The following is a 26,270-nucleotide window of genomic DNA, read 5'->3' on the forward strand; positions in this document are numbered from 1 at the left end:
TTCCTTAGAAAGGCTCTGTATGAAAGATCAGAGAAGAGACCAGTAGATCTGGGTTTTGTCCAGGGGTCTCTGGGTTTAAAGCTCTCTACAACCACTTGAGCTCATTTTCCCTGTGACTTGGCTGGGTACAACTTCTTTCTCTGCCCAAGCTGTTAAAAATCTAAAACTTTACTCTTCGGAATTCTTTCAGTAGCGCGACAGATACAACCTATCCTTTAGCAAAAATGGAAGCTATCAAGAAAAAGATGCAGATGTTGAAGTTAGACAAGGAGAATGCCATTGACAGAGCAGAGCAGGCTGAAACAGATAAGAAGGCAGCTGAGGACAAATGCAAACAGGTAAGTAGAAATAAAACCACTGATTGTGTATGCGTTATGGAAATAAGTGTAACAAAATACTGTGTTGCAACTTTCTGATGCAGAAAGCAAAATAATTTGAATTTGGGTTTTTCTGTGAATATTTTGAAGTCTTTCACCTTTTTGTGATGTTACGCTCATAACAGCCAGGGCTAGGTATTCTCTTTTCAGCCATCTGAGTCTCTGTAAAATTAGCACTATCCACAGATTATTAAGAGTACTTTGTCTAAGTTTTCTTGAATCTCACATAATTGCCTTAATTTTCTTGTGCTTGTGATTCCATGGAAAAGGCCTTACATACTCCAAATCAGAGCTGTATACCTTGAACACCTGTAGACTAGTGTTAATACCTCCTGAAGAGTCAGCTGTGTCTAAACATTAATTGTGCCTCTCCTTGAAGTGAATTAATAAAGTTCACTGGAGTAGTCCTTGGTATACAGAGTGGCCCTTAGAGGTGCCAGCTGTGACTCAACAGTAGGTGTGTTGTATTATTTCTCTGTTAAGAATAATCAGAAATATCCTCATTTGAAAGCTCTTCTTTTAACTGAATTTTAGTGATAACATTTTCATATTATTTTGCTTTTTCAATGTTCTTCATTCTGTGTGTCTACCTCATATTTGAGCTGTGGTTATTTTCAGAACGATGTTGGAATGCAAGTTGACTACACTCAAGTTTCTTATAGCGCTTCTTGTAAAATTACCATGTCTTTTCCTTTTACATTCTCTAAATGTGGCTGCTTCTGCTGCATCTTCCAGACTGCTATAATACGTCATTAGCATTCATTTGGCCAAATATTTCTTATGTTCAAATTCAGTTTGAGATCCTGGATGATGTAACTGAACTTTCAACTGATCATCCATGTAGCTAAAGCAACAGGAAAAAAGTTTCCAAAAGGTTCAGCTGCTGCTGTCTTCCCCCTCCACCCCCAACATAAGGAAGACTACTTGTCCCTTCTGTGTCATTACAGCAAGCTTCAACGAGCTGCACACATCACCCCATGTACGTAGTCCCTGTTTGTTTTCTGGCTTCAGAGGTGTTGATCAGATCCTGTTCTGGTGGGCCCCAGTTTCCCCAGCTAATCTTTCTGCACTCAGTAACAGCCACAGCAGATTGTTATTCAGAGCAGTTAATGGTGATGGAACGCTTAGTCTTCCTTTACATTTAGTTATCAAAGGTGATTTCCTACAGAGTGATGAATGACACGCTTGGGGGAATTTTCAAGTATCTATATGAGGGTAATACACAAGAAAAAGCTAAAAGAGAAAAATAAATCTTTTGATAGTACTCTTTTCTGAATTGTCTCAAATTTTTCAGGGTTTTTTTTTCCTTTTTAACGTGGGCACAGTACTCAAGTAGTGATTTTAATGTTATACACAAAATAAGCATCACCTCCTTCATCCTGCTTGCTGTCCCTCTGTTAAAGCATCCAGGCAAGCATATGCAGTTCTCTCACACTATCTGCTTACTCTAAGTAAAAGTACAGTAACATAACAACGTTCAAGAATGGCACGTTACCAAAAATGTTGTTAAAGCTATCTTTAAAGCTAGAGTGAAGAAAGTCGGTGCACTGAAACACAAACTATTTTGAGTGAACTATATTGATAGACTAAATTTGTGTGAAGGCGGAGCTGAATGGTTAAATCAGTTTCTCTACCGACTAAACTGTTTTGTATTGCAAATGAAACGATGGAGCAGATGGGTTTGCAGGCACCCTTATCAGCAGCAAGCTTCCTGATAATGTAAATTCTTCACAGAGCATGAGACAGTTTATCATCAAACAGTCTTCCAGCAGGTTATAAATAGCACCGTTCTAGAGTACAATATGGATTTATATGGTATGGAGGAGGGAGGCTGACCCTCGTGGTAGGATGGAGCGTGCGTTGTTGGCCTGCAGTAAGTCAGGGGATAATTCAGGTTGGAAGGGACCTCCAGAGGTCATTGAGTCCCACCTCCCGCTTCCAGCAGGGTGTGTCGTGGGCTGGACCCGCTCTCTCCTGCTTCCAGAGCATCACATTTGGCTTGAAGTGTCTTGAACAACATCAAAAGATGATTAGGGAACAACCACTCGTTTTTTCTAGCTATACAGGAATTGAGTTGTTTCCTAGTAAACCATCAGGTAATAGTGTTAGAACAAACACAAGGACATAATGTTATAACATTTATAATTATGCTGTAGAATTAACTGCTGCAGGGTGTTGTGAAGTCCAAAATAGAAATGAGGAGAAAAAGGGCTTATACAAAGTTATGTATTAAACCGGATCCTGTGTGTGCAGTGGCAGGGAATGTTGTTCTAGGGATGACAGGTTTTTAATGACCTTTCCCTGGCAACTGCTACTAGTTAGTCTCGGACTACTTGCCCCAGCAGAACTTTGATTTGGTCTTTTGTGACTCTTGTGTGTTACTAGTTAACTACTAGTAAAGAGAGGTTTTAACCATATTAAACTCTCACTGATAATACATCCGAATGCTCACTTTTTTTTTTTTTTTTTTTTCTCTTGAAAGGTAGAAGATGAGCTGGTAGCTCTGCAGAAAAAGTTGAAAGGAACTGAAGACGAGCTGGATAAGTACTCGGAGGCTCTCAAAGATGCTCAGGAGAAACTAGAGCAGGCTGAGAAGAAGGCCACTGACGTACGTACCGATGGCTAATCTTTGCCTGTAACCGTGCTGTGTGTGTTTTGCAGTGGGTGTGTACTCTACTGGTTATGAGAACCGCTGAGAATTTTTGTACTGCGGTACTTTGGGGGGGTAGGAGAGGCAGTGGGACGATTCAGGTACGTGTCTCCAGCCCCCTTGCCAAACCCAGCTGGGGTGGCTGCCTGCGGGCACCCAACACGCTGCACCCGCCAGGGGTTCTGGAACGGGGGGGAAGCGTTTCTGGGCGGGAATTCTTTCGGAAAGGCGACATTTCATTTAATCGAAATAAACAAAAGAGTGAACTTTCAGGGATCTGCTGTGGCGTTAAGGATGGAGTTTGGCTTCAGCCACATAGCGGGCTCCGCCGCCGGTCCCGGCTCCCAGCCACACCCCTTCATTTTGCTGCCAGAAGGGTTCGGTTCAGCAGGACCGGCAGCAGGCGCCTGAACCCCACTTCTGGGGGTCCCGCAGAGCCCCGGCGTCCCGCGGCGGCGGTGGCAGCGCGGAGCGGGCCGGGGGCTGCACCGCGGCGGGGGGGACGGGGCGGCCTCCGGGGCGCGCCCGTCCCGGCGCTGCTTGCGCCGACTCCTCCGTGCTACGTCACCACCCCCCCACCTCCACCTCCAGCCGCGTGACGTCATCGGCCCATTGAAAGGCGCGGGGCCGCGCGCCGCCACGTGCAGCACCTCCGCGCCCAGCCCGCCGCCAGCGCCGCGCCCATGGCCGCGCCGAGCTCCCTGGAAGCCGTGAAGAGGAAGATCCAGTGCCTGCAGCAACAGGCGGATGAGGCGGAGGATCGCGCCCAGGTCCTCCAGCGGGAGCTGGACCTGGAACGGGACCTGCGGGAGAAAGTGAGACCGCCCGGGCTGCCTGCTCGCCTCTCTCGGTCGCTCTCTCCCGGGCTGCCCTGCTCCTTCCTTCCTGTCTCTGGCTCTCTCTCGCTGGGGCGGGCCTGGCTCTCCCTGCGGCGGGAGGAGGCTCGCCCCGCCGGCCGCCTTCACTCCTCAGCTGTCCCCCTCGCTGCTCCGCTCCGCAAACTCCCTGCGGAAACCGCTGGCGCTGCCGCAGCGCCTCGCCCCGCACCGGCCTCCGGGGGCGCCGGGCACGGCGGCGGCTCGGCCCCCGGCGCCCCGCTGCTTATCGCGCTTTGGGGCCGCTCCCTTCGGAAAAGGCGTTGCGAGCACCGATCGGCATCGGGAAGCGGTTGCGAGTTTAGTAGGAAATGGCTGTTTAATTAGGAAAAAGCGCTGCATGACAACGAGCGGGGAGTTCCCGCCTCTCGGCGCCGCACCGCTGGCTCCAGCACAGCTGGGAAATGTCCGTACTGCTGGAAAATAACTTTCCCTCCTGGTTTTCACAGAGAAATCAGAACTCTCCACTAGTGTGCGGCTCTCCCGGGGCCGGACAGCTGGTTTCACTTAGATTTGTGTGTGATCAGCCTTCCCGGCATCTTCCTGCTATTTTATCACATGTCAGCGAGTTAGTTTTACCGTATAAGGACTGCGGGCTGCTTCTGGGAGAGGTGGAGCCAGACGAACTCCAGCTTCCCAGTGGCCCCGTCTCCATAGCTTTGGAATCTCGCTTAATTAAAATATGACTTAAAAGTGTCCTCCTGTCTAGTGGAAGGATTTGCAGGCTGCCACATAACAGATGCCAGATTTCTACATGATCGATGCCCTGTGTGTAAATCGAGAAAGTTAAACACATAGCAGTGGGTAGAAAACAAATGAAATGCTGGATAATTTATGACTAGAGGAATCCTGGGTCAGCTTCCATTTGGATCAGCCACTGGAATCCTTTCCAAGATGGTACAGCTCTGGCTGGAAACCACTTCCTCCAGCTTAGGAGGAGCGGTCACTAACCAAATTTGCAAAGCTGCAGCAAAACAAGTATTTTTTTCAAAGTGTTTACCATAAAGCATAAAACAAATGCCCTTCCAGGATCTGTAGCCTGTAAAAGGTTTTTTTAGACAAAAAATAAAAAGTTAATCTTATACATGGCGCTCCTGCTCAGATTTGGGGACAATTAAGTGCGCAAACCTGGCAGTTATTAAAGTAGGGCTTTGTTTTCTTTGAAATAACAATCAGTTAAAGCAGCCATATCTTAATAAACAGTGTATTTATGGACACCAATTTGTTCATATTGTCTGTACACGAACATGTCTCCCAACCTCTCCATTTATCTTCTAGTCTATTTTTTAAACATTAATAGTGTTTCCAATTACTGTGCAGTTTATTCAATAATATATAAACAGACCTTATTATTAAGAAATGCTTTCTGCCTGATTCCTTAAGTACCACAGGAAGCAATGAAAAAGTGAACTTATTTTAAGAACATATCTAATTTTGCCCTATTTATGTTCCAAAGAAGAGTGAGTCTCCCATGCCAAAACCAACTGTATCTGCCCAGCTGACCACGTAAAGATTATATAGTCTGTGCGGGCTGAGGAGCCCGTAATGGATAATGAAATGGCTTTAACTTGAGCTGTGTGCTGTGACAGGATATTGCTGCAGCCTGTGATGAAACCAAGAACAGAGAATTCGACTGTGAAGTTCTTGGAACAAGCCATTATGGAAACAGTTCAGTGTTTGGGTAGATCCAGCCCTGTGATCTGAAAATAGTTCTCCACTGGCAATCGGTGTCAAATCCTTTGTTGCATGGCAGGAATGATAAGTGCCATTAAAAAAGAAAGGAGAAGCACATACTCGATACCTTGAAATTCCTGAGATGCCATAGTTTAAACAAACAAAAAGCAGAGACAGAAAGGTTCCTAGAGCCTCCCTGCGTATACCAAGGAGCAGTTTTAAGGAAAACTGATTAGTTGAGACATTTGTACATAACCTCAGTTCGGGGGGGTTGTGTTTCATACAGGCCGAAGGTGAGGTGGCAGCTCTGAACAGACGTATCCAGCTAGTGGAAGAGGAGTTGGATCGTGCCCAGGAACGGCTGGCCACAGCCTTGCAGAAACTGGAGGAGGCTGAGAAAGCGGCAGATGAGAGCGAGAGGTACATTTCCTTTTTTTTTTTTGGGGGGGGGGGGGGGGTAAAAAATGGAATGTATATGCATCTGCATGTGCTAATGTGGATTGCGGGTCAGACACTCAGAACTTTTTTATAAGTTTGAATGAGTAATTCTGGTAGCCTTGAAGAACATGTGTGGTCATAATGAGCCACTTTCTGGTTACAAATACTGAATTCCACTTTAGGACCTTTGAGATAAAAGTGCTTCTACATTAAACACACTCACTTTGACTTCTGCAGAGGAATGAAGGTTATCGAGAACAGAGCAATGAAAGATGAAGAGAAAATGGAAATTCAGGAAATGCAACTGAAGGAGGCTAAGCATATTGCTGAAGAAGCTGACCGCAAATATGAAGAGGTAAAAGGGACAAGGAAATGATTAAAAATAGGGGAGAACCGTGAACAAGTTCCTTACTCTTGTTCAGTCATTTTTGTACGCTTTTCGCTGTGGGATGGTTCAACTTCAGAACGTTCCCAAAAAGGAGTAATTCTAATAGTGACTTTGCAGCATCCTAAATATTTAATGCTAAAAACACTGCAAAATCTAACTTGCTTGGGGAAAACACCTGTGATGTCTGTGCGTGTGTATTTTAATCTAATTCCATCAGTCGGAAAGCACAAGCATAGTGCTCTGAGAGAAGTGTCTACAAAGTTACAAACTGGCTTGATACAGCTGTTTTCTCTTTACAGGTTGCCCGTAAATTGGTTATTTTGGAGGGTGAACTGGAAAGAGCCGAAGAGCGCGCAGAGGTGTCTGAAGTGTGAGTAACTTCACGTGCACGGAAGCAGTCAGGGTACAGTAGAGGTCAAAGCTGTATTTAATTAGAGAAATCTACTACTGGTGGGCAGGCATGGGGTATATGTGGAAAAGCTTTTTTTACCCTGTATACCCAATTTTCTCCTTTCAGACTATAATTACTTCATCCCTTGTTTAAGTCACAACAGGGACAGCAGTAATTTATGCTTTTGTTTTTCCCTACAGTAAATGTAGCGACCTTGAAGAGGAGTTAAAGAATGTCACTAACAACCTGAAGTCCTTGGAAGCTCAATCTGAAAAGGTTGGTTCTTTCTGTAAACTAAGGGATAGGGGCAAAGTCAAAACTTGCAAATCAAATTCCTAGAAATAATCCAGAAATACAAAGAAAGTGAAAGGGTTTAGCTGGGTGTAACAGAGAGCGTTGATGAGGCTGAATCAGTTCTGCCCAAACCCAAGTCAGTAACCTGAAAATCATCTGCGACGCTGCTGCAAGCCAGGACCCAAATCTCCGTTTCCCACACCTGCCAACTGCTCTTGATTTTCTGATCTCTCTCTTTTTGTGGTTTTTGCCTTCTTAACTATTGAAAATGGTTGAAACTCTTGATTTCATTAAAGAGTTGTTTCTGGCTAGTTAAATTAGCATGAAAGGCTTCACGTTCTTTTGCACATTCAGCTGTTTCTGTGCCGCAGAAGGTGAGGCCGTTAAGGTGCAAGATGACACACGAAGGAACTCGGACATCCCCAGTCTTAAAACGATGGTTTCTGAACCTGAAATGTCTTGGTGAAGAGGAGAAAATTATGGAAAGGGTGTTTGCAGCTGCTGTAAAAGGAAAAGTGGTTATAAATAGGTCACGGATTCATAAACATTTATTATTGTTGCTACAACTTCCCTTAAAGAGTGTTTATTGCTTTCACAGTACTCGGAAAAAGAAGATAAATACGAAGAGGAAATCAAGATACTCTCTGACAAGCTTAAAGAAGTAAGTTTATCCATCCCCAAGCTGTACTTTGGCATCATTTTTTTAATGCCATCCAATTACTCTTATTTAATTTTTGTTTTTAGGCTGAAACTCGTGCTGAATTTGCAGAGAGAACAGTTGCCAAACTGGAAAAGTCCATTGATGACCTGGAAGGTATGGAATGACTTGCGTTTCATCTAAAAGGGGTCAATTTCCAATCAGAAAACAAAATTCTAGGAGCGGGTATTAGATTTATTGGGAAAGGCTGGCGTGTTGGTAGATGAGTGTGACGTGTCCCGTCCCGCGCGGCACCTCCTGGCTGGAGGAAGTTTTCCTGGAAGAGGTTCTTGTTGGGAAAGCTGGTAACAATGACCTGCTTTTGGCAGCTCCCAGATACAGGGACTCAAGGGCTCCTTCTATTAGTAAGATCACAGCCCCACTTAATCTGATTACTGAAAAATAATTCTGTGAGGTTAAAAGACAGGAACTAGATATGAAGCTTCTGGCCTGGCAGCTGTGTGGATTTTTGCCTTTCGTACCAATACTCAGTTACGCATCTGTTTTCTTCTTTTGTTTTCCTTCCCAACTGCTTTGGCTGCTGCCTTCTGACTGTCTCCGTGTCTCCTCCTCTGCGCCTCTTCTCTGGACTGTTTCTCTGCATTTCTTGCTGAAACGTGCCCTGGTGACCGGCAGACGAGCTGTACGCTCAGAAGCTGAAGTACAAAGCGATCAGTGAGGAGCTTGACCATGCCCTCAATGACATGACCTCTTTGTGATCCGCGCCGGGGGCCGGGGCTGCTCTGACTCGCTGCGTTTCTTACGCTTTTCTGGCCTGTAGCACCTCTCGCTCTGCAGCTGCCGCAAGCCATCCTTCCATCTCCTCTGTACGAGCTGAGCTCAATAAAAACAAGATACCTCCACCTTCCCGCTTGGGTTTATTTCCTTATAAATCACCTAAAATACACTAGTAATGACACTGAAAGCACAGTCAGCTCCTCGCGCTGGCAAACGCCTGAATTTTAGTGTTCCCAAGGCCGCGTGGGGCAGCGAAAAGCTGAGAGAGCGTTGGGCGCGCGGTCGTGGTGCTCCACCCACCTGCTTAAAAACTCTCAGGACACAGAAAACTCTGAAGGATGTGTCCGGTAAATCCCATTCAACCAAAACACAAGTCTGTCACATGGCATGTAAGATAGATCCAAAAATCTCTCTAAAGGGGAGCAATTACTGAAAAAATTGGCCCCGTTTTGTGGATGCAGTTACAGTGTTGTTTTGAATGTGAAGGTAAGTAATCATGGCTTTTATTTCAAGGCAAAAGGCTGTAAAATAACGTGGTTTAAGTCTTGGTGTTTTTTCTTCTTTCTCACTAGAAAAACTTGCTCAAGCAAAAGAGGAGAACTTGGGGCTGCATCAGACACTGGACCAGACACTAAACGAACTGAACTGTATATGAAATGGCAAAGAACTCCAACAGCCAACAGAAACGGAAACCTGTATCAGCATTTACCGTATCCTTCCTCTCTCTCTCTCCTTCTCTCTCTGTAACCTGGAAAAAAAAACGATTAAGTTATGACCAGCACAGACGTCCGCAGGGCTTCGGGCGGGAGGCGCAGGCGGTCCCACGCCCCCCGAGCCCGGCCGACGCTGCTGCAGCGGGCGGGCGAGCGCGAGCCGGGGCGGCGGGAGCTGCCCCCGAGCTTGCCTCCCGCCGGTCATCGGCGCGCGGCTGTAGCTTCTCCTCACGGTTGAGTAGTTGTTTTTCTATAACCCCGGTAGCGGCTGTCCCCGAGCTGTAGTGTCACCCTCCGCGGTGAGCCTCTTACTGACGTTTCATATTAAACAAGTTCTCACAGTACCGAGGTCTCCTCCCCGTCTTCTTGGAGCGCTTCTCCCCGGGTGACGTCACGGACCCGCCAACCTGCGGGCGGTTCGAGCCGTGACGTCACGGACCGGCCGGCCTGCGGGCGGTTCGAGCCGTGACGTCGCTCGTTAACCCCCGGCGTCGCCTGGCGGCGGCGGCGCTGCACGCGCCATCCGCTCCGCCGCCGGAAGTGACGGTGGGCAGGGCGCCCGCCAATCGCGTCGCCGCTTACACGCCGGGCCGAGGCCGCCCGCCAATGGGGCGCCGGCTCCCAGCGCTTCCTGCCGGGCTCTGCCGTGACGCGCGCGGCGCTCAGCCAATAAGCGCGCGGAGGGCGGTGATGGGCGGCGCGCGCGGCCCGTGAGGCGGCGCGGGGGGCGGGCGGGGCCGGAGGGGCGGCGCCCGCGAACATGGCGAAGACGTACGACTATCTCTTCAAGCTGCTGCTCATCGGCGACTCGGGCGTGGGGAAGACGTGCGCGCTCTTCCGCTTCTCCGAGGACGCCTTCAACGCCACCTTCATCTCCACCATCGGTGAGCGCCGGGCCCGGCCCTCTGCTCCCGCCTGGCCCGGGCGGCGGCTCCGGGCCTGGCAGCGGCCGGTTCCGCCCCCGGGGTCGGGTGAGGCGGCTGCGGGGGCCGGGGCCCGGCTGGCCGGGGGCGAACAGCCCCGCCCCGCGCCTCGGCGCGTTCCGGCCGCAGCCGCTTTCGAAAGGTCGTTCCCGGTGTCCTGACCGCGGGGGCCGGGCCGGGCTCGGGGCGCCCTGGGCTCCGCTGCGTTGGCCGGCTGAGGGGAAGGGCGCTCTGCTCCTGCTCCTCTGAGCAGCGAAACTGGAGGGAAAAGTGTGAACTGGGACTTCGGCAGAAACTCAGAGTAATATAGTTGCTTCTCTTTCCAGGTATTGATTTTAAAATTAGAACTATAGAGCTAGATGGCAAGAGAATTAAACTACAGATCTGGTAAGGCTTTTCTTCTGAAGTTAATGCCTGGTACCGGGCGTCTGCGCGCTGCGGGGTGGTGACCTTAGCGTTAAGCTTTTATTCCAGTTGTGCTCTTCAGCAGTTTACATCTTAAAAACTAAAAGATCGTTTTAGTTTTAACATCTGAGGAGCGGCTGAGGGAACTGGGGGGGTTTAGTCTGGAGAAGAGGAGGCTGAGGGGAGACCTCATGGCCCTCTCCAACTCCCTGAAAGGAGGGTGCAGAGAGGGGGGAGGAGTCTCTTTAATCAAGTAATAAGTGATAGGACAAGGGGTAATGGCCTCAAGCTGCACCAGGGAAGGTTTAGACTAGATATTAGGAAGTATTTCTTCACAGAACGGGTAGTCAGGCGTTGGAATGGGCTGCCCAGGGAGGTGGTGGAGTCCCCATCCCTGGAGGTGTTCAAGAGTCGGGTTAACCCAGCGCTGAGGGATCTGGTGGAGTTGGGATCTGTCAGTGCTGGGTTAACGGTTGGACTAGATGATCTTCAAGGTCCCTTCCAACCTGGATGATTCTGTGATTCTGTCTAAAGACTGTTTCAATGACATTTAATTAAAACATCAGGCGGCTTTGACGCGAGCGCGGTGGCGCGGGTGGTTCGCGTGAGCCCCCGTGTTCTGTCTGTTCCAGGGACACCGCGGGGCAGGAGCGATTCCGAACCATCACAACCGCCTACTACAGGGGAGCCATGGTAGGAGCCACACGGTCGCGCTAAACCCAGCCCGGGCCCTCAGCTCAGCCGGGTTTAACGTGGCATGTGCACAACTGCCGGCGTGTAAACCCAGCCTAGCTCAGGATTTACGGTCGCGCTCCTGGTCCGAGTGGTGCTGGGACCACCCGGCAGCTCCTGGAGGCACCTTTCCCCCTCTCCGGGCCTTGCTCCGCGAACGGGCGTCCCGCACACCTGAGCGAGCAGGGCGAGAACTGCCGTTAAATGTTACGTGGAACTGTGAACCAGCTGCTTTAAAAATAGTCTTTGTTAAGTTGCTCCTTTCCGCCGCGGACAAGTCTTTAGCTCCTGCTTAAACTGACGCGAGCTGAAACAATCTGTCTCCTTCTTAATCTTTAGGGCATTATGTTAGTCTATGACATCACCAATGAAAAATCTTTCGAAAATATTCGGAACTGGGTCCGGAATATTGAAGAGGTAATTTCTCTATTTACTTACTGAATATTAGAGATGCTATTTCTTCCTCCAAAGTCAGTCAAAACTGAATTGCGTCGGAAGTGTTCCGTTTGAATTCACGTGCCGAAGGGTGCTCGGAGAATAAATGGAATGAATCAGTCTGACCTTCAGGAATGTCTGGGCAAACAGCAATTCCCTGTGCTGGCTCCCGAGAGGCAGCGGAGGGGCTGCAGCCCGGCCAGTGACGAGGGCACCTAAAAGTTGACGTTCTGCCACGACGAGGGGTCCCAGAGCTGTCGCTGTGCAGGACGTGCCAGGCTGAGGGCTCTCGGGGAGCCCGTAAATCTGCGGAAGATGCTCAGCACCAGCATCTCTGCTTTAAGTACTTGATGTCTCTTGTTTTAAGTACTTGTCTTTTTGGCAATGTTTTCCTACAAAAAAACCAAGCCAGAGTCTTTGGTCTGTTTCTATCTTAGCACGCCTCTCCAGATGTTGAAAAAATGATCCTTGGGAACAAATGTGATGCAAATGACAAACGACAAGTTTCTAGAGAGCAAGGGGAGAAGGTGAGTGCTGTGGCTTTAACGTATTTCAACTTTGACTTTGCAGAGTATTTAAGCTGCGTCTGTTAGGGTCTGGGTGCTGCTTTGGTGGTATTTCTGAGTAGAACTATTGAACGTTTCCCAGGCTGTAGTTGCAGGATATTTCCCCACAGGTACAAAGATGAGTCTGTGTTAGGAATTCCTGTCGATGACCTGGTCGAGATGTGTTACGTGCACAGCAACGCGCTGGATTTTTTCTTAGCAAGGGGAAGAAAAATCATGTTAGAGTTTGACATTTAGGAAATGTCTCTTTTTGGCTGAAAGCCACTGAGACGAGGTAGATGGGATTGTCTTTTCTGGCGTTAGCTGTCACCTAGCCAAGGTGGAGAAGGTGCTTCTGCGCGCTGCAGGTGTTAAAAGCCCGATGTCTATGTGAGAAAAAAAAATCAAAAGGCAAAGGAACAGCTGAAAATGTGTGCAGAGTGTAAAACAGGAAAAAAAAAAAAACCAGCAAGAATAGATGCTAATGGGAATGAGATTTAGTTCCTGATTTCTGCAAATTGTTCTGCCTGAGTAAATCCCCGCGTCGCGGTGAATCACGCCGCAGGGGCAGGTCCTGCGCGGTTGGTTGGATGATTGCGGGAACAGCCCTAAACACAACTAACGTGAAACCTGCTTTTGTTCAGCTTGCTGCAAGTTTTGGAATTAAATTTATGGAGACCAGTGCAAAAGCAAATATAAACATAGAGAATGTGAGTACTGTGACCTTTCTCTTGTATTTATTATCTTATTTGTGCAAACGAGCAATAAGAACACTTGAGCAATAAGATGTCCCGGCGGGTTGCAAACCTCAGTTGTTGGATACTGGGGATGGGTTAGGATGTTGCCATCCCTGCGTTCCGTGAAGCTGTTGTCTAATCAACGTTATGCTAATTTATTTAAATTGAACGTGGAGCTTAGGGCGTAGCACAGGGTGTTACAGCAAACTGCGTTAGAGCAGCGCGCTGAAAACTCAGCTTATGCCTCGGCATTCGGCAACGGGTTTGCTGAAGGGCGGCGTTTCCCACCCTGTAATCCCGGGCTGGGCTGGGCCACGGGTGGTTTCCAGGCTCGGAAAGAAGGAAGTGGAGTGAGAAAAGGAGCATTAAAACCTGGAGGGGGAAAAAAGCCCTGAAAACTTGTCATACGTCAGGAGTTCAGTATATGCAGAAACTCAGGAATTTTTGTTTTGCTGAACAAAAGTGTTAGAATATATTTTATCTACCGTGTAACATTTAACTGTTTTGTCACAGGCATTTTTCACTCTTGCAAGAGATATCAAAGCAAAAATGGACAAGAAGTTGGTGAGTAACTTTTATTTTGTCCACGCTGAATTTAAATGAGGAAAAAAAAAAAACCAACCAAAAGCCAAATAGCAAGTGCTGTTTCACAGCGTATAAAAAATATTTTGTGGTCTCTTTCACAGGGGATGCACTGAAGGTTATAGAAATTAATTTTTAGTTTTGTCAAGCTACGCTCTGACCTTGGCTTATAAACAATTGTCGCTGCATTTCAGGAATTAGCTGCAGTGGTTGAGGTTTTGTAAATAAAATGATCTTATATTTGTTTTATTGAAAGTCAAGTGGGTGGTATTTAATTCATATTAATGGTATTTCTTGCTCTTGCGGTCTGAAAAATGGAATCATAAATTAGACCTGTATTAGACACATCGTAAATTAGACACTTCATACTCCAGGGTAATCTTCAAACTAGTATGTTTAAAAATAGGTAAAGAACTAATTTTTTTGATAACTTTTGCAAAAGCGCCATGAGAAATGATTAGGTTGTCTTTTGTACAACAAATAAACATCTGTCAATGTCGGTTTGTTCCTTTCGAAGTGAAGCTACAGAAGGTTCCTTCTGCTCTTGCTGAGCATTGTGCCTCCGGGTGACCAGACGTGTGCTCTATTTGGGTCTTGCTGGCGATTCCGAAGTGTTTCAGCAAGAGCCAAACATGACCTGTAATTTTTTTTTTTTTAATCTCAGCAGTCTTTGAGTTTATAGAAAGAAGAAGAAGGGTTGCAGTGCCTGTTGGTCAAAGCCAAAAGCAGCAGCTGCAGTTCTCTGACTTGTAGTGGCTGATGTGAGGCTCCGATAAATGAGCAAAGGCCCCGTTCTCGTAACAGGTTTCGTGCGTGGCAGGCTGGATTCCCCAGGGTGCAGAGATGAAGTGCAGATGCTAGAAGCTGTTAAGTGTAAATAAGTAACTTTATATTCTTTGCGTCTTCAGGAAGGCAATAGCCCGCAAGGCAGCAACCAGGGAGTCAAAATCACACCAGACCAGCAAAAGAAAAGCAGCTTTTTCCGATGTGTTCTTCTGTGAGGGACACGGCCTTAATCTGAGCATCTGCTCAACTGAACTGGACTGTGCCTGTTCTGAGTGAGATTTCCTCTGTCTGTGGACTGAGCATTTTCAACATACTTTGTCACTTTGTGACCAGCTGAATAAGAAAGTGTTTATTTTAGAATTGACTCTTCGATTTTGGAGACGAAACAAGTTTATTTTTGTCAGATTGCCACTGGGCACGTGCATTGTCTAGCAGAGGGAGTACAGATCAGATGTGACCTGTGACAGAGCACCTTTGCTGACAGGCTTCGATCTTTTTGTTCATATCCGTAATGTATCCAAATTAGAAAGATTAAGTTATGATCCAAATAAGAAACTGAAATGCCAATATTAATAACGTACAGGTATGTGTACATGATACATGTGCATAGCCATGTCTATAGATGCATATGGAACATCAAATAAATGCACTTAGGTAGGCAGTACAGGCCTGTACCTTTTCAGAAGGTAGAAGGACGCTTTCTGCATCTCCACCTCTTTGCTACCACTGAGAAAATCCTTTATCTGCCTGTAGTTGTGTTGTTCTAGACAATCCACAAGTACAATTGAAGTTTAAAAAAAAAAGATAAAATCCTCCTCAAAGGAATCTCTATTTTTCTAAAAAACCAAAGTGTGCTGTAAATAGAATGGATCCTTACCATCGGGAATTGCTTTATCCATGTTAGACTCGACCGGGCGTGATTAAGTACTCCAGACCTTTAGGCACGTTCAGCGGGATGGTGACGGTGAGGCCCGTGCAGATGGTCTGCTCTTAGAGAAGCAGACGTGGGTCAGGTAGGGGCACTTACTCAAAATTTGTAACCTTACAATGGGTGGCTTTTCCTTCTCCAGTTGAGAACGACTCCAGATCCGTCATGACGTAGTAGCTAGTTTGAAATCGTGACAAGAAAATGTATTGCACTGCTTCCAGTCGTGTGTTCTCATGCACACTTGCTCACATATGCAAATAAATGTTGCACATATGAACACTTTCTGAAAACAAACTTTTTTAAACTGAGATTTGCCTCGCTGCTTGGTATCGGTCATTTCAGATTTCAAGCAGCAAGAAACCTGTTAATAGCGTGCATCAATGCAAATGATGTTTAGTCCTCAGTGGAAATATTCTGTGTATTTATTCCTATAAACACAGTCTATTACATTCCGATGTATAAAATGTAACAGTCAAGTAGAGCTCCTAGGTAGCTAATTGCTCTCAGTTTAGAGGCTGTAAGCCTGACTCTTCATTAGACTGACAAAAGGAGCCAGTAAGAGCCAGCTACTTCAGAGTCTGCTGTCAAGTGATTCGAATTACAGTGTATTTAATTCAAATGAACATATCAGCTGTGTCTTGCAACTCACTGGAATTGTTAACATGCTTTGTTTACATTGACAACTGCACTTAAGGGTAAAATTAAAGCTGATTTTAAAGTTAATGAATTTACTCACCAGTTTTGTTTTCTTCAATATTGTGGTATTATGTTCTGGCCTCAAAGTAGCACTTACAAGTGTTACTGTAGTTAAAGATCTATCAGAATCATAATTAAACTTTATACATCTGCAGCGTGCAATTGGGCTCAACAGGAATATTGCCTGTTTTTCTAAAATGGAAAAAGGAAATTTTACTGTATAAGTTACTAGTTTATAAAAATGCATTTTATAGGCTACCAACTTTTTTTTTTTTTTTAATAGCTAGCAGATTACAATGAGCTCTGTTCATGATTAAAATCATCCATAAAACTTTCCTCTAACCACAACCTTATGGTGGGGTGTTTTTGTTTACTTGTGGCTCTTTAGCATAAGGACTTGGTGAACGTGCACCGTAGTGGATTACACGCAGATGTGTTTGTAGGATAAAATCATGTTCAGCTACTGAAGAGCCTTCTGGTCAGTACGTGCTAGTCGGTATACGCTTCAAGGGGTATAGACAGGCCAAGCAGTGCTCTCCCTTGAGATGAGGGTGCTTTGAAAGAAAGATTTTGGGTGTGCTTCACGGAATTACTGAGGCGGAATCGGGGAGGTGATTAAGGCATGGTCTGTTGTTTTCTTACACAAAACTGATCTGTTTAATGATTTGTTTCTGGCTTAGCTCTGTGCATTGTCTCACATCCATCCTTCTACTTTAATGCAGCCAGATGTTGCAGTCAGACTTATTTTTCAAAGTGACTGGAAAAAGAAGTGATTGGTCTGACTGGATAGCACGGGCTGTCCAGCACGATACTGGGTGTTGACAGCATCTAAATCGATAACTTGAGGTGAGAAAGCAAACCATAGTAATTTACAAGTGGATAAAACTTGAAGGATGGAAGTGTGATTTTTCACTCCTTGTTTTCCCAATCTTAAGTTACTCTTTTGCATTCAGAGCTTTGTATGTGAATACCTTTTGTTTGAACTCATGCTGGTTGTTGCACATGTTTATGTACCTAATTTATAGCGTGATTTCCTTTTACTAAGTGACTGGTTTTACTCAATGAACAACTACATTATTGCCCGATCTCAGGAAGTTTCATACAGTTACTGTGACTACAGTCATCACTGTACTTCTAGGGTATGCAGACTCTACACAGAAATTAAATCAGTGTAAGCAATATGAAACCTAAAATGCAAATGCAAGACAGGAAAAGGTTAAAGACACTGCAGCTGCACGTATGCTTGGCTATGTGTCGCTAAATACGGACATCAAATCTTGGAGAAGTACAAGATGTAGTTAATGCTTCCATCACATAATTAAATTACTGTGGTTTTTAAGTAGGAGTGTTAAGGAAAACACAATGATCAAAAGAGGTCCTGCGTAAATACATACAGTAATGTATATCTAATCTTTCTTTAAGGAGGAAAAAAATCTGAAATTGGATACAAAATTTGTTAAGCTGAGTTTAAGTTGATCCAAAAAACTAACTATGTGCTTACTACACATTCTCAGTGTCTAAATGCCACTAAAATTTCAGGCAATCGATTAACATTTGGTTTGTAGAGAAACAAACCCATTTTTGAGCATGTTCTCAAATTCCCTTACTTTAATGAGTATCATAGAATTCTCTGACCTTATTTTTGAGGCTGGTTGCAATATTTCAGACAGTCTTCACCCTTTCAGGTGTAGCCCTGTCAGTAGCTCATCTGTCAATAAATGGTGGAACTGGTGGTGCACCGCTTTGCCATTTTAACCCTTGCGTTATCCAGATCCTGTGCTGACAGGCACATCTAATGTTCCTTGACATCAGAGCCTTCTGCCAGCGTCAGACTTTCAGCCTCAGAGTTATAAATCCTATGGATTATTGTAAATCTCTTTAATGCTGCTGAAAATTATTTGGTCTCTCCTTTCATGTGAGCTGCTGATCATCTCACTGACAATTGTTCAGGGTTTTATTGTTGTGGTGGCGGTGTCTTTGGCTGATGATCATGCTCAAAAGCTGCCATGATTTCTTGTTCTCTTGGACTTGAAATGGCTGGTGTTTATGCTGGAGAGGAGATGGACAAACAGCTGCGTAGAGGATGGTCTCCATTTGTACTAGAAGTTTGTAGGGGCTGGGAAAGAATGATGACTAACTTCTGTCTTCATTTATAGATTAAACAAAGATCTGTTCAATTGAACGTTAATGGTAACGTGCGGTCTGATTATTTCAGGCTGCCTTATTCTTTGACCCATCTCTTTCACTGATCATTGGAGTTTTTGTTTCTGTAGATAATACAAGTTTAGCGGGCTGGTCTCTGGCCTTTCTGCAGGAATCGTATGCTCTACGTTGAGCGTGAGTTGGGACTTACAACTTTGTTTTGAAGGGAACTTAATGCATCCCAATATTTTTAAAAATAACTGTAAATTGTGTTTTTAGAATGACCACTTTTGGCTGCCACCCTTCCCACATTACAACTGCTTTCTTAAACACTTCTCATTGATTTTCATGTTTGTATTAAAACTGTTGTTTATTACAGTATGTATGTTTTTACTCTGTTGTACAGGACCCTGAGCACTGCATAAATAAACTTCTTATGAAAAGAGAATTTTACAAACTTAGTTTGTCAGTCCTGTTCTGTTAGATTCTTGTGTGGAAAATAGGGTATTTCTAAAAATGGAAAAGAGGGACAGGAGCCCGGGGTAAGCTCTTTTGTCCTTTAAAGTGTGCTGACTTTTCGTTACACATTGCGAAAGGGAGGGCTCTTCTCCGTATTCTTCTGAAACCTGTAACTGTCTTTTGTGACACACTGGGAGAACATTGATTCACTGGACTCTTTAAGAGCGTTAAAGCTGACCAGAGGAGTTGCTTACACAATTTTGATTAACCATAATGTTTTTGAAACTATCTTCAAGGGTTTTTTATTAGTTAAGGTATTTTCTTAGGAATTTTTTAGAAGCTATAATTTGATACAATTTCCTGTGCTACCTGGTGGTATCTGAACTTTAAAAAAATATTTCCCATCTCACTGTCTAGGCCAGATTTACCCTGGCTGGGGGCGGGGGGGAGATAGACTTTTTGTTAAATTACAGGGAAATCTTGATGAAGAGCTTAACGACTTGTTCCTTTTAAAGATGTAAACAAGAGACAGAGTTCTCTGACTAGTTCAGTTACCAGAATTGTCCTCTTTGCTCCTCTCATTTTGCTGTCTCAGGTGAAGGAATAGCTGTTGGAGGTTCAAGAAGCACTTCTGTCTGCATTTCACTAGACTCAGATTCGAATGTGAAATGTGCTGTTAAAAAGAGGAAGTAATGATCACTTATGTATCTCTTCTCTATTCAAAGGATTCACTATAATTAAGCCTAGCACTGTACAAGAAATTGGAAACTTTATTTTGCAAAGCGCTTGCAAAGAATAGGTGCATTAAATAAGCACAAGGTTTGGAGTGCTGCTTTGTGTAAGAGGCATTGGAAACCACATTAAGACTGTTAGGCATCGAGGGAGCTAATCTCACCTACTTATCAATGAGCCAAAGTGCTAATGTTAACTTTTGAAGCTACCGGGACTTTTTGTCATGTAAAAAGTACATGGGAGGTTCAAAAGCAAGTCGAGAAGCCTCCACACTTTTTCAAGCATCTCTTTTCCCAGTCTTGGCGGTAGGCAGCTCTGCTAGAAACCATCAGGGAAGAGTGATGATCTGAGGAGACGTGAGACTTCAGAGGCTTCTGACAGAAAAACTAAGGGTGATTTTGTGTTAGAAATTAAAAGCAAACATTACCTGAGGAAATCTGGAGCTCGAATTATCATATGCTGAAAGTCTTCCAAAGACAGCTTGCCATCATTGTCCACATCAGCTTCGTAAATCACCTTTTCACATGCAAGCCTAACTTCTTCTGGGGTAAGTTCATTTCGGGTTAACTTGTTCACAGTTTTTTCTAGATCTGATTTGCATATGTAATCATCATTGTTAAAATCTGTCAAAGGAAAGAAAATGAATTCAAAGTGACAAAAGTCAGCATTTTACATGGTTGACTGCCAAGACCTAATAGGAAGGGTTTGGTTCCCAGGCCACAATGTGTTTATGGAAGTAGAACTTTCAAATCAGAAATGAAGTTTCCTGTATTTGCTTTATAAAAATTCAGTAACAAAATAAAAATCATGGAATAATTTCTCCTTATCGTGCAGAAGGGTAACAATTGTAAATAGTTTAACAGCTAAACATAGCCTAGCCATAATTAAATCATTCTAGTGAATCAGTGCCACTGAATGAAATGCAAGAAATAGTATGAAGGAAGAGAATGGGCTGTTCAGTTTTGGTGGAAGTTTGCTTTTTTTTTTTAACATCTCCACTGAATCAGGTACAGTTTAAAGCACAAAAAAAAGGGTTTGTTTGATATATTGTTTGGATTTATCTGATCATAAACAAAGTAATTGAAAATTGTACCATTAAAAAAAAAAAAATCTCTTAAAATTTGTCCTTGGAGAAAAATGCTAGAAGTGTTCTTCCTTGCCTCCACCCCTCCCTGCTGAAACCACCCCACAGATTTATGGGCAGCCTAATCCCTTGCACTGCCCTTTCCCCAGCAGCCCCTCAGACAGAAGTATTCCTTAAATGCTTATCAGCTCTTGAAAACCGCAGATAATTTCAGGTTGTAAATTTTGTAGTAAATCCTAATCACAAATAAATAAGAGACAAAAGGATAAAGAAGACCAGAAGTTTCTAGGAGAGAGAACAGACATTCAAAAGCAATGAAAAGAAAGGCTGCATTAAAAACATACCTAACTAGAAATCATTATGATGACAAAATGAATATTTTGCATCCCTACTGCTGCAGGATTTCCCAAAAGTTTACATTTTATGCATGTCTCACTCACCATAAATTTTAAAAGCATAATAAGCTTTCAGGTCTCTGGGAGCCATTTCACTCAGAACTGAAAACATATCCAAAAAATCATCTAAAGTCATGTTGCCATCTCCATTTTCTGAGAAAACCTCTGCTATCCGCTGGCGGAATGGATTGTCCTGGGAAACAGAACATGGGAGCAAGGGAAGGTCATTTTTACTGGCATTAATTTCAGTGCAGATAAGACACAATTGGAGCAAGCTTGGTTTTGCTGCAAATATTCCCCTTTCTGCTATTACGTTCTTGTCTAATGTTATCAGAAGTAGACACAGCTGCAGCCTCCTTTAACCTTTGTGTAATTTCAGGGTGTTTTCAGGGAATCCCTAGAAGCTTCCAGAAAGACTTTCAACTTCAATAGTCAAAATTTATTTGTATTTCAGCCTTCCAGCAATTAGTACTGGATGAATTATTAAAAAAGGGTAGATTGAAACATGTCACTCGATGCTAGGTGTGTTCCTTGCTGTGTACCTTCAGCTCTGGCATGCTGCCAATGAGTTGATAGGGAAGTGTCACGTCTGGTTTATCTGTGTAGTCGAGTGGAACGAGCTGTGGGGCCAGATCCCGGTATCTGTAAAACAGTCTGAAAGGGAAAGAAAGGCTTGTTTAGGGAACAAGTTATTTAGACCACCGAGAATGATGTGTTTGCCTTTTCCATATCATTCTTCACACTCCGCATCCTTTAGCAGATGGATGATACTGGTCACTAAATAACATTTAGCATGCTCTGTAGTTGGTGGTGGAAGAGACGGTGTTAAAAAGAGCAACATTGCGTAACTGGTGATAAATACAAAGCCTTCGTGCTCACAGGACAATTAGGTGAAAATGCTTACAGAGGTCAGGCGGCCAAACCACTAGATACCATGTAACTGAAAACCGATTTTTAAAGTTTGATTTACTTGTCCATTGCCAGCAGCCGTGTTCAGGCAGGTACTGTAGTTAGGATGTATGTGTAACAAGGCACAAGACCTTCCACTTGAAGGTCCACTTGATCTGTTTCCAAATACACAAAAACTTGTGGCAAGGCAAAAGGGATCTGTTTTCCAAGTCCACACTGAATGTGACCAAAAATAATGGGCTTCAACTGGAGCATGAAAGATTCAGTTTAAATGTCAGAATAAAACCCTGAATGCCTAAAGCCATGGGCAGGAAGAGAGAGCTGGGACCAACACTAGCAGGTTTTTATCCACACCAAGTAGCTTCCTGTTTTTCCACAGAACACAGGTTCAAGAAAATGTGCATAATAATTTGCATTCACCACTTTTTCAGCATGCTATTTGCTTCAGTTCTTGTGCTAGAGTAAGGATCCCATTCACAGCTGTTATCAACAAAACAATAGGACAGAATTTGAAGAGGGATCCTTATCAATAATAAATGTCTTATTCAGGACACAGTTATGGTTCTGGCCTCTATTTACTACGTCAAAAGCAGACGGTTTTAGATTTCAATTATTACAGAATCATTCATATTTTATCCTGTAGAGAATCCACACACAGATATCAAGGGTCTAAAGAGGGACATGCTCTGTACAAAATTGTCACTTGTGCTCTGCCCTTCAGAGAAATTAGCAAATAATGCGTGATGCTGTCTTGAGAGATGCAGAAACTGAACACTTCCCTTTCTGTTAGTACGCCCAACGGTTAGGAAGAGCAAATGCAACTTCAATATTCTGTACGTGACTATCTGAGTAAGTATTTTTTATAAGAGAACAAGTTCAGGTTTTCAGTGAATACTCTCAGTCCTACATGAACAGAACACTGAACCTGCCTTCATCAGATCCTCTGGCCAGAGATTAAATGGAACGTTCGATGAAATGCATGAAGGCTTTGGGAAAAATCCACCTTAGAGTATAATTATTTACGAGAAGTCATGAAGAAAATGTGAAGAAAATGTGACACAATTGTTAAGGTTTTCATAAACCAGGCAAAGTATTCCAAAATGTAACAGTATACTTCGAAGCATCTGTCATAAAACAAGGGGAGAGGAACATGATGTCACTGGCAAAGTATGCACTTGTCACATTTATTTCTGATAAATAAAGAGAGACTGGAACCTTAATACAAAATTTAGAATTCTGGCTCAGTTTAGGCAGATAATATAGGATTTGTACATAAAAAAAGCAACAAAAAGGTTCAGATTGCCCAAATGTATTACTTTAAATGGCAGTAAATCCTTTTAAAAATTATTTTTAAAATACTTCACCCTATATGTAACCTGTCTCTATAGCAATCTCTGTCCTTTACCCACAAAATGTATATACAAGACTCACCTCAGAATTTCTTTCCTTGTAAAGAATGTGCAGTCCTATGAAATAAGAAAAGATATAACATGTAATGACAATTTTTAGCATGCATTGGCCCTAACTTTTCCTGTCCAGTGATTCAAATGAAGTTATATTGTAATATATGTGGCCAAGCATTAAAGCTCTTTGTTTTTGACATACAATTAGGAGTATTTTATAACCCTTCGTCACAGTGTAAGAATCAAACCATGTTACTAAAATCTTTGCTTGTAATTTAGTACTCCTACTTCCTAATTTTTTTGAGATTGTTTTTAAAAAGCCCTCGACATTATTCAAAGTTCTGTCCAAACAGCCATTTAGTTTGTTTTATACCTGATATGCATCCAGTTGCTCTGGAGTGAAAATGGTTTGCTTGTTGCCCATTTCTGGGTCTGAATGCTGATTCTTGTCCCATCATTCTTTCCTCAAAGGCACCTTTATAGGAGGTCTGGATATTCCGTTATTAAAAGCTGTAACAATGAGGTTCAGGTATAGCAGAGGATCAAGTAACCAGCTTCCCTATTCCACCGGCTGCAACGTATCATAATAGGAGCATTTCATCAAATCTTTAGTCCGGCTACTTAAGGCTCTTATCCAGCATCATTCACCTGTCTCCTGTGTGCACAGCAGACTCATGTTACAGTATTTAACCAAACAACTAATAGCTTCTTGTTTGTGTCTTTGAAGCAGCAGGCAGACTTCATGGATCGTATCTTTTCATTCCTTCAGATATGGTAAGTTAACTGAAAAGCATTAGCAATGTCTTTCTTCTTTAAGAATTAACACCAAATGCTAGAAATTAGTAACAGTGGTAGTAACCGCTTGTCCTTTTCTTCTCACTAATGCTAATGGTAGTTTTTACTGGAGGTAGTATCTATAAAGTCTGCTCACTCCCATTATTCTGCATTATCTGCTATTATACAATTATTAGTGCGCCATGATACATATATACCTATACATATATGGCCTTTACACTGAAAATACGTGTGAGTACATAGTTTATACATGTGAACAGAAATGTGATGTTACAGGCTGTATGAAATATGAAAAAGAAGGATAGAAGGAGGAACTGACTGCACAACTACAGCATGTGGCAGGCTGCCTTATTTAGTGATCACGGGCAGATTGTAAAATCTTAATTTCTTGGTCATTCCTATCGTCTGGCTGGATGGGCCCCTCTGTCCTGTGGAAAATCAGTTCCCCTCAGCGAAGGAACGCCAGCCTCACTCACCCGCGCGCCTTCAGATAACCAAAAGTTATTCAGAATTGTTCTGTCCGGCGTGGAAGGAGGTGTGGGGGGAGGCTGGGACTGTTTTTTTCCCGGCGCAGCCCGGATCTCTGGACTTTCCTCTCGGGGCGGTGGCGGCCGCTCGCGGTTTCCCCTCAGGACGCCCCGTTGCCGCGGCAACGGCCCCGCAAGCTGCCGCCAGGGGGCGCTGAGGCACGGCGGGCCCAAGATGGCGGACTACGAGGCGGTGCAGCGCGGGCCGCTGCGGCTGAAGGGCAGCGGCGCGGCCCTGGGGGCCGGCAAGCGGTGAGGGGGCGGCGGGCAACCGGGGTGGGGACGGCCGGACACACAGCGGGGTGGGCAGCTGGGGCTGGGCGCTGACCGCCCTCTGCCCGCAGGAAGAAGAAAAAGGCGAAGGACAAGGCCCAGATCCTGGAGCAGATCGTGAGCAGCAAGAAGCAGGAGGAGGAGAAGAAGCGCGGCCTGGACAAGCGAACCCCAGCGCAGGTGGCCTACGAGAAGATGCAGGAGAAGCGGGTAGGGCTGCCCTGCCTGAGCCGGGCTCCGGGGGGCGACGTAAAATCCCCAGTTGACCCCTCAGATGCGGCCCCTGAGGGGCTACGAGTGCTGGGAGTAACTGGCCTCTCTTGTGTCTTCCCCCAGCAAATGGAGAGGATCCTGAAGAAAGCGTCTAAAACCCATAAGCAGAGAGTGGAGGTAAGCGAAGTTATCCCGATTTACTCAGGCCAGCCTGTGTTTATCAGCAACGCAGGCTTGTTGGGCTGCAGGAACAATTTCGCCTTTGTGAAACACAGAAGTGGGGCGGCAGGGAGTCTCATGGTTGAACGGTGGTGATGTCAGCAGCAAATATTAAGCGTTTTCTTTCTCTTTCTCTCCCCTAGGACTTCAACAGACACCTGGATACTCTGACTGAGCATTACGACATTCCTAAAGTCAGCTGGACTAAGTGAAGGGTGGACTGCTTTTCAAGGCTTTGGATCAGGAGTTGTGTTTTCTTTGTGTTGAACAGGGTTGCCATGTAAATCTGTGTATTCTCCACATTGAATGTTTAATATATCTTCTGAACGTTTATGACTTTGTACTGTCTTATTTCATTGTTTTGTTTTTTAAAACCAGATATTCAAAGTATCTTCTTGGCTGATGAACTCTGATATATGTAGGTGCAGAGGGCTATTTTTTAGCACTTAAAGTGAGGTTAAGGCCAAAGTCAATTGCAGTGAGCCAGCTGGAAAGTGTTTTATTTGTTTGATTATAACAGTTCTCCTTTTTGGAAGTGAAGAGCCTGACAGCCTCACATAGCATAAACTTCTGTAAATGATAGGAATTATGTAGTTTCTTCCTATCTAGAGTTCTTTCAGAGGTGGCAGGTCTGCTGTAACTTGTAACTTCGATGTAACTCATTAAAATGCTGCTTTCATCCTTTTTTTGGTGCTGACTTACCTATAAAACCAGGGGCAGTGCACTGACAAAACAGCCTGTGTGTGGAGTTTTTGAAGTACCTTGTCTGCCATTCTTACTCCCGTTGAGAGATGACATGTATCTTGATGTTTAAAATCCTAACGTGCCTCTTAAACCCGAGTATTGTTCTAAACCCCAAATATCGTCCCTCTGCTGTCAGGGGATGGGCGCTGGGTGCTCAGCCTCTGCCCAGGGCTCCCACCTCAGCCTGGCCAAACCCCGCCCGTGGGCCGCGGCACCGTTAGCACCCATCCCCGGTCCTGTTTTCAGCGCTGTGGGACCCTTTCCCAGCGGGGAAAAAGACCCCGGGACTATTTAACAGAGGTCCCGTTGCGTTAAGGTATTCTTCCGCTGCCGAGCCCTGCGCGCGTCTCTCCCCGCAGCAGCCGTATCTC

At 44.7% G+C, this 26,270-nt stretch overlaps 4 protein-coding genes across 9 annotated transcripts; 3 read left to right on the forward strand and 1 right to left on the reverse strand.

Moving 5' to 3' along the window:
- On the forward strand, positions 1-9,579 carry TPM4 (tropomyosin 4). 4 transcript variants are annotated; one of them, XM_074851378.1, is made up of 9 exons: positions 1-338; positions 2,860-2,985; positions 5,863-5,996; positions 6,252-6,369; positions 6,702-6,772; positions 6,994-7,069; positions 7,686-7,748; positions 7,832-7,901; positions 9,095-9,579. In XM_074851378.1, the coding sequence occupies exons 1-9, from the start codon at positions 225-227 to the stop codon at positions 9,175-9,177; spliced, it is 855 nt and encodes a 284-aa protein (XP_074707479.1). In that variant the 5' UTR covers positions 1-224; the 3' UTR covers positions 9,178-9,579. The 4 variants fall into 4 exon arrangements, with proteins under 4 accessions (XP_074707479.1, XP_074707478.1, XP_074707481.1 ...); XM_074851377.1 differs by lacking the exon at positions 9,095-9,579 and adding an exon at positions 8,421-8,647 and having other exon boundaries at positions 3-338; XM_074851380.1 differs by lacking the exons at positions 1-338; positions 2,860-2,985 and adding an exon at positions 3,687-3,842.
- Positions 9,580-9,966: 387 nt separating this feature from the next.
- On the forward strand, positions 9,967-24,703 carry RAB8A (RAB8A, member RAS oncogene family). Of its 3 annotated transcripts, none has more exons than XM_074851256.1 (8): positions 9,967-10,119; positions 10,485-10,545; positions 11,196-11,256; positions 11,635-11,712; positions 12,168-12,257; positions 12,920-12,985; positions 13,526-13,576; positions 23,859-24,703. In XM_074851256.1, the coding sequence occupies exons 1-8, from the start codon at positions 9,996-9,998 to the stop codon at positions 23,904-23,906; spliced, it is 579 nt and encodes a 192-aa protein (XP_074707357.1). In that variant the 5' UTR covers positions 9,967-9,995; the 3' UTR covers positions 23,907-24,703. The 3 variants fall into 3 exon arrangements, with proteins under 3 accessions (XP_074707357.1, XP_074707356.1, XP_074707358.1); XM_074851255.1 differs by lacking the exon at positions 23,859-24,703 and adding an exon at positions 14,503-18,603; XM_074851257.1 differs by lacking the exons at positions 12,920-12,985; positions 23,859-24,703 and adding an exon at positions 14,503-18,603.
- Positions 19,034-23,837, reverse strand: CIB3 (calcium and integrin binding family member 3). Its single transcript, XM_074851258.1, has 6 exons — positions 23,502-23,837; positions 23,157-23,191; positions 21,359-21,470; positions 20,862-21,009; positions 19,765-19,960; positions 19,034-19,278 (listed from the first exon to the last, which is right to left on the reverse strand). Exons 1-6 carry the CDS (start codon positions 23,550-23,552, stop codon positions 19,257-19,259), a joined length of 564 nt encoding a protein of 187 aa, XP_074707359.1. The 5' UTR covers positions 23,553-23,837; the 3' UTR covers positions 19,034-19,256.
- FAM32A (family with sequence similarity 32 member A) lies at positions 24,570-25,839 on the forward strand. The gene is made up of 4 exons (XM_074851259.1): positions 24,570-24,702; positions 24,795-24,933; positions 25,060-25,113; positions 25,299-25,839. The coding sequence occupies exons 1-4, from the start codon at positions 24,626-24,628 to the stop codon at positions 25,365-25,367; spliced, it is 339 nt and encodes a 112-aa protein (XP_074707360.1). The 5' UTR covers positions 24,570-24,625; the 3' UTR covers positions 25,368-25,839.
- The last annotated feature ends 431 nt before the right edge of the window (positions 25,840-26,270 follow it).

The sequence above is a fragment of the Strix uralensis genome, chromosome 27, assembly GCF_047716275.1.
Source record: "Strix uralensis isolate ZFMK-TIS-50842 chromosome 27, bStrUra1, whole genome shotgun sequence".
Lineage (NCBI taxonomy): Eukaryota > Metazoa > Chordata > Aves > Strigiformes > Strigidae > Strix > Strix uralensis.